Consider the following 8,394-nt stretch of genomic DNA (forward strand, 5'->3'; position numbering starts at 1 on the left):
AAACATTTATCACAATTTCCACAGAAATATTAAGTATTTCCACAGTGTTTATTAAGCATTAAAACTGTTTTAAATATTATATAATAATCAGAAAAGTTTCTTGAGCACCTAATCAGCATATTAGAATGAATTCTGAAGGATCATGTGACAGTGAAGACTGGAGTAATGATGCTGAAAATTCAGCTTTGCATCACAGAAATAAATTATATTTTAAAATATATTTAAATAGAAAACATATATTTTAAACTGTAATAATATTTACAAATTTAGCAAATTTTACGGTATTTTTGATCAAATGAATGCAACCTCAGTGAGCAAAAGCGACAAAACATTAAAAATGCAAATCCCAAACTTTTGCACATAGCGTATCTGTCCCACTTCTTCCTTATTATCTCATTGTGACTGGATGGTTCATATTTTTCAACACCATAAACATAAGAAGTCATATTATGGGTTCATAATATGTGACCAAAAATACATTGTTTGGGTCAAAATTATTGATTTTTCTTTTATGCCAAAAATCATTAGGATGTTAAATAAAGATCATGTTCCATGAAGATATTTTGTAAATTTCCTACTGTAAATATATCCAAATTTAATTTTTGATCAGTAATATGCATTGCTAAGAACTTAATTTGGACAACTTTAAAGGCAATTTTCTCAATATTTAGATTTTTTTTGCACCCTGATTCCAGATTTTCAAATAGTTGTATCTCGGTCAAATATTGTCCTATTATAACAAACCATACATCAATGGAAAGCTTTCAGATGATGTATAAATCTCTTTTTTGAAAAATTTGCCCTTATGACTGGTTTATTGGTCCAGGGTCACATATGTTCTGATTTAATTTTCAAAACATTTACCTGTAATTTAGGCTGGATTCATTTCCTTCTCTCTCTTCTGAGGAACCAGCAAAATCCTTTCCAGAGGATTTTGTTCCACCTACATCCCCTCAGTTTCCCCATCCACCCACCAGGCCGTGGGCGTAAATTACCCAGCAGCCCCGGGGCTCATTTCCCTGTGTGAAGATCATGGTGTGCTGAATGACAGCAGGGATCTTTGGGTGGCAAACACATTCCTGACATACCAGAGGCGGGGGGTCAGGGCACTGCATGTCATCCTTACAGCGCTGGGTGAGGCATTAAAACCATGTGGCATTCCTGCACTTCTCCTGCTATGGGAATGTTCCGGGTTCAGGACGAGTTAAGCTCTATCAACAGCGTCTGTGATACAATATCGATTAGCACAGAAAGAATTTTGTCTCCCTCAGGCAAAACAAAATGCATGTACAATAAAGCACTTACAGTAGACACTTAAATGATTAACCCTGTAAAGCCTGACATATGAAATAATAGTAAGATGTGTTTTCTAATGGAACAATTTATTGAACCTTTGAACAACATGTTTTTAAACGTTTGCTTGCTGAGTATCATATTTGATGTATCTGGCTTTTATGGCTCATATAGTGAAAATATGGAGCTCATATTCAAAGAGGAAACAACACCTCAATTTTATTCAGAGGCACAAACTGAGCAAAAATGTGCAATTTGGTGCAGATGCTGATATTTATATGGCCCAAAAGTAAGATGATCTTTATAACAGTATAACTCCCAACAACATGTCTTCGTAAGATGGTATTAGTTTTATGATCAAAGCTCTGTAGTTTTATAAACATATAATGCAGTGCCATACAATGATGATTGTGAGACAAACATTCCTCAAAAGCCTGATGAATCATATTTGGTACTCACATTTTAACATGATTTTTATTATACTAAAAGACCTTTTACTTGTACTAGTGTTGTGTGAGAACTAAAAGTGACTCATTCCTGTTACACTGTATTGCAATTTCAAGAAGTATTTTTATAAAAGTGTAGAGCAGGCATTCAGAAATATGCTCTGGTCAAGCTCGAGCAATTTAATTACAACTTGACTATTTACACAACGGCAAGAAAAGGAACAGATTGGAAACAGAGAGCTAATGTTAGCCATTCCTCAGTGAAGGACTGAGAGTTTAACATTTGAACTGTTGATATTATCAAACCAATTTTACTTTAATTTTACAGGATGAAGAGTTTTTGTAAACCAGCTAACAAAACATCACAGAATCTATTAAATCCATTGCTAATACTCACTAATGCTGGTGCTTTTGCTTTCCCTCCAAAATAATGTCACTTCCTGTGCAATGATGTCATCACAGAACTGGCTTTAGGTAAAGGCATCAGTTCACAAGAGACTAATACCATCACTTCATTTAATACCATCACTTGTTTTTATATTTCATCAGATATTAAGACATATGATGAGGATATGAAAGTTTACTGGTGAAATCATGAATAAAATCCCTAATAAAGCCCTTAATATTAGTAGTCCATGCATCCAGAGGTGTAAAGCTGTGGATCCAGTAATCTGCTGGAGTGTGTGTAGTGGTGTGGTTGAATGGGGCAGATGAAGCTCCAGCCCTCTGGTGCAGATTGGGCAGCGTCGCTGCTGGGTGGAGTCACACATATACTCAGACAAATACTCACACTTGTAGCTGTGAAACTCTTAGTTTGCTCTCCCCACAGAGCCGTGTGGATTTACCAGCAGAAAGCAGCCTTTATTTGTGTCTGCTGAGCACAGCAGATTAAAAACACGCCAGGAATCTAAACGCTTGCTCGCCGTCTCTACTGTGTGGGTTTGAATTTAAGGACCCTCTGGGTTTTTTTCTACCTTTATTTTCATTTTTAACTGTTTGAAGAAGACACAAAGGAGGATGGGTGCTCAGTTGACTAAAGGTGAAGCTACAGTGGACGGAAAAGCAGTGGCTGATAAAGCCAATGGTCAGGTGAGGATCTACAAGCACTTATATGATTAAACTATCAAACTATTGATTAACTAATAAACTATTTCTGCTGTATCTAAATGGGATCTCAATACATTTTTTTTGTTTTGCCTTTCCGTAATCCCATTTATCTAACAATTCACATTTTACAATTTAATCTTTGAATTTGTGTTGTATTTTTTGATGATCAAATTGGTTATGTCTACAATATCATTTCCGTTCTGAAGGAGGCTTTTCTGTGGAACCTTTTTTATTATTATTATTTTGAGGGTTTGAGTTGGAAAATTTGTTTTAAACCCCTCTCTCTCTTATCAGTTTTTTTTTTTATATCTTTTTAAAGCCATTTTAGTTAGTTTAGTTAGATATCAAGCAGACTCTGTGGTTGTGTGTTGGCGCTGAAGCTGGCAGTAACCCGAATTGAGAACAAAAGGTTGCAGAGTTGCATGCAAATGATGCAGAGCGCTTCTGCTGATCTGCAAACAATGCAATGCATGCGTGAGTGTCTGTATGTGAATGCATGGACCATTCCTCTGGTACTTCATTAATAATCATTCTACCCATCCCCCTTAATGCATATGCGCCCTTCCCCCTCCATATACAATAAGAGAGCTCTTTTCCTTATTAATCAACTCAATGCATTATTTTGCATATCTTTATGCATATGATTTAAACACCCCAATACTTGCACAGAGCAAGTTACTGTCTCTCAAGGTTATAGTGCTCGGCTAATACATCATCTGAATGGCTAGTTGTCAGATGTCCTGTAAATCCAAGAAAAAAAGAGGTGTTTTAGAGCGGGGTGTTGTTTTAAACACCGTTTTAGGGTTGCTGTCTCCCTTTTCTTTGTTCTCTTTGGTAGTGGCTGGTTTTCTGAACTGTGGATTATATTTAGTGGATCAATATCGCCTCTAGTGGATGTAGTGTGTATAATTACACTATGTACTTCTGCTTTTGTCTTTAATGTAATTATGTATAACAATCCTCAAGAGTCTTTTCTGTCTGAAAAATATACTGTTTTCTAGATATCCTGAATTAAGCAGTAATTTATATCTATTCTGTCTATATTGAGGTTAAAGCACAACAGTGATGAGCAGAGTGATCTTTAAATCTCAATTCTTCTAATATTACTGTATTGTGAGGTTTACTTTTACATAAAACTAGTGATTTTAATATTTATTTATAATTAAAAAATAGAGGTACATATCCACTGAAGGACTTAAAAGTACTTGGTATTGGATCAAAATGAGTGGTAGCTATATGCTGTGTAAACATGGCCAACACATTGTGCTATAAACTATCCTATAAAAGCAAGCATTTACTATTTACTATGACTACAAAAATAAGCATTTACAAGCATAACCCATTTGCATTTCTCCAGTGTGTGTGTGCCAACATGCATTTGGCTTATCTTCCCTCATTCTGCTTTTCTCTTCAGGAAAATGGTCATGTGAAAACCAATGGTGACGTATCTACCAAGCCAGATGGAGAAGCCGTAGCAGCAGACGGAAATGGCACCGCAGAGGTTGCCAAGGAGGAGGCCGCCAAGACGGAGGCTGGAGATGGCATCGAAGCTGCCCCTGCTACCGAAGGCGACGCCGCCAAACCTGACGGCGACGCTGCAAAGGAAACCAAGAAGAAGAAGAAATTCTCACTGAAGAATTCCTTCAAATTCAAAGGCATTTCCCTGAAGAAGAACAAGAAGGGAAGTGAGGAGGCAGCGGAGCCCGCAGCCACGCCCACCGCCGAAGACAAACCCGAGGAGAACGGCCAGGCTGCTACAGAGACCAAAGAGGAGGAGCCTGCTGTGGCAGAAACCAATGAGACACCAGCACCTGAGGCGGAGGCGGAGCCCAAAGAAGAGGCGGAGCCCAAAACAGAGGCAGAGCCCAAAACAGAGGCAGAGCCTAAAGCAGAAGAGCCCGCCCAGGAAACAGAAGCCGCGCTCACAGAGGAAACCACAAAATCTGACGAGACCCCGGCCCCTGCTGAAGAGACCACGCCCACCACAGCCTCGGACCCGGAGCCGACTGCAGAGTGACCTCACTTCACTGTGGCAACCTAGACTGTTTATCTTTATCCTTTTTTCTTTTTGAGATTGAAATATATAAATATATATATATATAAATATATATATGAGACTTGAGCCACAATCTTAGAGTTACAGCAATACTACAGAGAAACCGAGTTCTTTCACCATCTTTGCTGATAACTGTCTCTAGTTCACGGTTTGTCCGGCCCGGTGTCAGTGAGCTCCGTGCTGCCGCACATCAAGAGTGTTTTTGGGGGGGGGATCGGGCCGGGGATTGCTCTGTGTATGGATTGGAACGACTGATGGAATTTCCGCCTCAGAGGAAGAGCAGCGGATGGAAGAGAGTGGCTCCCTGTTCACAGTCTTTTCAGTCATTTTTCTCTTTTAAACTTCATCCAATCCTTGATTTTTCAGGGCTGATGAGTGAAATGACAAATTGTCTTCTTAGGAGATGGTTACGGGACAATGTAAAACTACAAAAAAATTAAAAAAAAGATCATTTTTGTAAGTGTTTGAATGGCTCTACATTCCAATTTTTAGCCCTGAAAGCCGTAGGGTGTCAGAAGATCTGGGCGAGTGAATAGGTTTTAGTCTTAGTCTGTTTTTAATGACATTTTACAGTTTTAATCAGATCCAGCTATACATTTCAAAGTTTACGACAAAGGGGAATTAAACCACTGCTTTTATCAAATATATATTTTTGTTCTGTTAAGTCTCTGTACATACATTTTCTGACTCTTTATTTTGCTAACATTTCCAGGTGTTAATAAGATGTACGATTAGGCCAAATAAATGTTTGACCCCCTTGTGTTTGTTTGCTTTTCTGAGTACTTTTTACAAGAAAGTTATTTAAACAATAACAAACAAACTTCATCTTCACATAGAAAAGTTTACTATTCAACATTACGATGCACGTAGCTGACATTCAAGATCTTTCAGATTAAAAAAAAAAAAACAGAAAAAGAAGAAGGAGAGGAGTAAAGAAGTAGACTTGTTTTAATTCACACAAAAGAACTGAAAGAGTGTAGGAAGATTTTAATGTTTAGCAGGACAATCACATAATTTGCATGCAATCACGTCATTAAAGGGATAGATTACCCAAAAATGTAAATTCAGCCATACTCCTCCTCATATAGGCCTATGTATTTCAAAATAAGATCTCAGTTCTGCGTGCTTTTGTCCAAACATAAAAGTCAATAAGGTCCAATATTCCTCAGAATTAAGAAAGAAAGAAAGTCATACAATTTTAGAACAACCTCAAAGTAAGTAAATGTTAAAATTTTCATTTTTGTGTAAAGTATTTGCTGTAAATAACAATAGCATATATTTTACAAGCTCTCCACAAAGTTTTTTTTAATAAAGAGTGGTGTTTTTCCCAACAGGATTTCTTCTCTTTAGCAATGAGCTGCTCAGGTAAGTCAAATAAATACTCCAGGAAGACTTAAAGATTCCAAAAAACAGCAAAATTCAGATGTTCAAAGCATCCTACAGATATAATCTGTGAATATAGAGCGCTATTGTTCTCTAACTTCAATCAGCAGCATTAAATACAGCAAGAAATAGAGTCCAGATTTTGTGCACATTGTGTGCATTTAACAATCAAGGCACATTTAAAAGTTGTAGTGTACACATAAATGTGTCCTCTGTGTCTTTAGCCACCATGATGAATGCTGACCTGCTCCTCCTGCTAGGTCAGGGTACTTACTGCATCCTTATGAGATGGGTTACTTTTGTATGTTATTTAGTGGGACTCAAGGCAGAAATGGAAACTGAATAGCGAGTGACTTTAATTTAACCCATTAGGTTATAGTTATAAGTAAAGCTATACATTTACTTGTTACAGAACTGCCACAACCTGATGGCCAGGTATCACAAAATTCAAAAGTACACTGGTACATTTATTGGCCATTCACTATTGAAATCACTGATGCAATGTGATCATGTTTGTTTTTGGTGATTTGTGCAGATGATGTTTGGATAATGTTTTTTGAAGATATGTTTTGTTATAGCACCACCTAGTGCTTGCAAACCCCAGCTCGCAGGGTTTGAGTACATTTATGTACTAACAAAGTTCTTTGGTAGATGCAGACAGGCTGTCTTCAATTTTGGTGTTGTTACACTCAGACTTTTCATGGTACTTTAGCCTTTACAAGCTTAGGACATTCTGCGTAAACGTCACAGCATGGCCACGGCCAATGCCCTGCAAACAAAGTTCAAAGTTTTCAGAGTAAGCTTTTATATAGGAATAAATGAATAAGAGCAAATAATTGATTCATAATTGATAACTATGGTTTGAAAACATGTATTTACTAAAAGCCAAAGGGTCTAAAATCTAATGCCCATTTTTAGAGCCACTGTAAAACAGGCATGTGACATGACTACAAATCAATTAGAATTTATATTAGCAGGTTTTATGATGACATCTAGCATCTTAACTGTGGTTTAAAATCAGTGAATACTTATGAAGATAATGGCATGGGCTGCTGACCTGCGAGCTGAAATGGGAAATAATCTTTCTTTTGAAAATTAAACAAGCATGTTTCAGCCAAACACATGACACTTAAAGGGTTAGTTCACCCCAAAATGAAAACTGTGTCATTAATTACTCACCCTCATGTCGTTCCAAACCCGTAAGACCTTTGTTCATCTTCAGAACACAAATTAAGATATTTTTGATGAAATCAGAGAGCTCGCTGACCCTGCCATAGACAGCAACGCAATTGCAATGTTCCCTTCTAGGACACCATTTGGCAGCATTTTGGAGCCATAAAAAAAATTAATAAATAACAACCAAATCTCATAATGAAAATAGGACATGCATGTGCATTTTAGAAAATCCTGAAAACATTCCTAAGGTTACATCATATCCAGTGTTGGGAGTAAAGTGTTATAAAAGTAATGCATTACAGTAACAGATTACTTTTTGCTGTAACACAATATGCATTACTAATACATTTTCAGTAATATTTTACTCGGTACATGGTTACAACACAGTTTTAGTCCAAAATTTATTATTATTTTTTTTATTATTTAAAGTCGGGCTCCGACTTTTTTTATGTCCCTTCGGGCCAATAATCACGTCATAGTTCAGACGCGGGCCGGTCCTCGGGCCTGTTTAAGGCTTCTCCTTATCTTTATATTTTAGACATCCATCAATTATTGCTGAAAAAAATGCTGGAAATAACATGAGTCCGTGCTGCCACGACTGTCAAGGGCTGCGTTTCCCAAAAGCATCGTAAGCTTAAATTGATTTTATCCCAAAACGTATCCCAAAACCATCTTAACTTAAGTAGTAGCCTACTTGAAAATATTCGTAGATCTACGAGTGCTCTGGAGTAGTCGCAAATCCCTACATGCATCGTAACAGAATTATGAGATCAGTCGGCAGATTACACCTTTAACTTTATTCAAGTGCAATGTGATTATAATGAAACCTTTTGATTGTACACTTTATTACTCGTTTTTTGTTTAAATGAATTTATAAATTAAATAATTAAAAATGGCATAAAAAAAATAGAAATACACATTTAAATTAAATGA

At 36.9% G+C, this 8,394-nt stretch overlaps 1 protein-coding gene across 1 annotated transcript; it reads left to right on the forward strand.

The window, feature by feature from the left end:
- The first annotated feature begins 2,566 nt into the window (after positions 1 to 2,566).
- On the forward strand, positions 2,567 to 5,662 carry LOC306882029 (MARCKS-related protein 1-A-like). The gene is made up of 2 exons (XM_079436457.1): positions 2,567 to 2,828; positions 4,261 to 5,662. The coding sequence occupies exons 1-2, from the start codon at positions 2,757 to 2,759 to the stop codon at positions 4,861 to 4,863; spliced, it is 675 nt and encodes a 224-aa protein (XP_079292583.1). The 5' UTR covers positions 2,567 to 2,756; the 3' UTR covers positions 4,864 to 5,662.
- The last annotated feature ends 2,732 nt before the right edge of the window (positions 5,663 to 8,394 follow it).

Source organism: Barbus barbus, assembly GCF_936440315.1.
Source record: "Barbus barbus genome assembly, chromosome: 16".
NCBI classification, from domain to species: Eukaryota; Metazoa; Chordata; class Actinopteri; order Cypriniformes; family Cyprinidae; genus Barbus; species Barbus barbus.

Excerpts from the sequence above, each read along its gene's own strand:
- LOC306882029 (XM_079436457.1), top strand. The coding sequence starts at position 2,757 with ATGGGTGCTCAGTTGACTAAAGGTGAAGCTACAGTGGACGGAAAAGCA. Across the intron at positions 2,829-4,260 it reads CTGATAAAGCCAATGGTCAG|GAAAATGGTCATGTGAAAAC; the intron begins GTGAGGATCTAC and ends TTTTCTCTTCAG.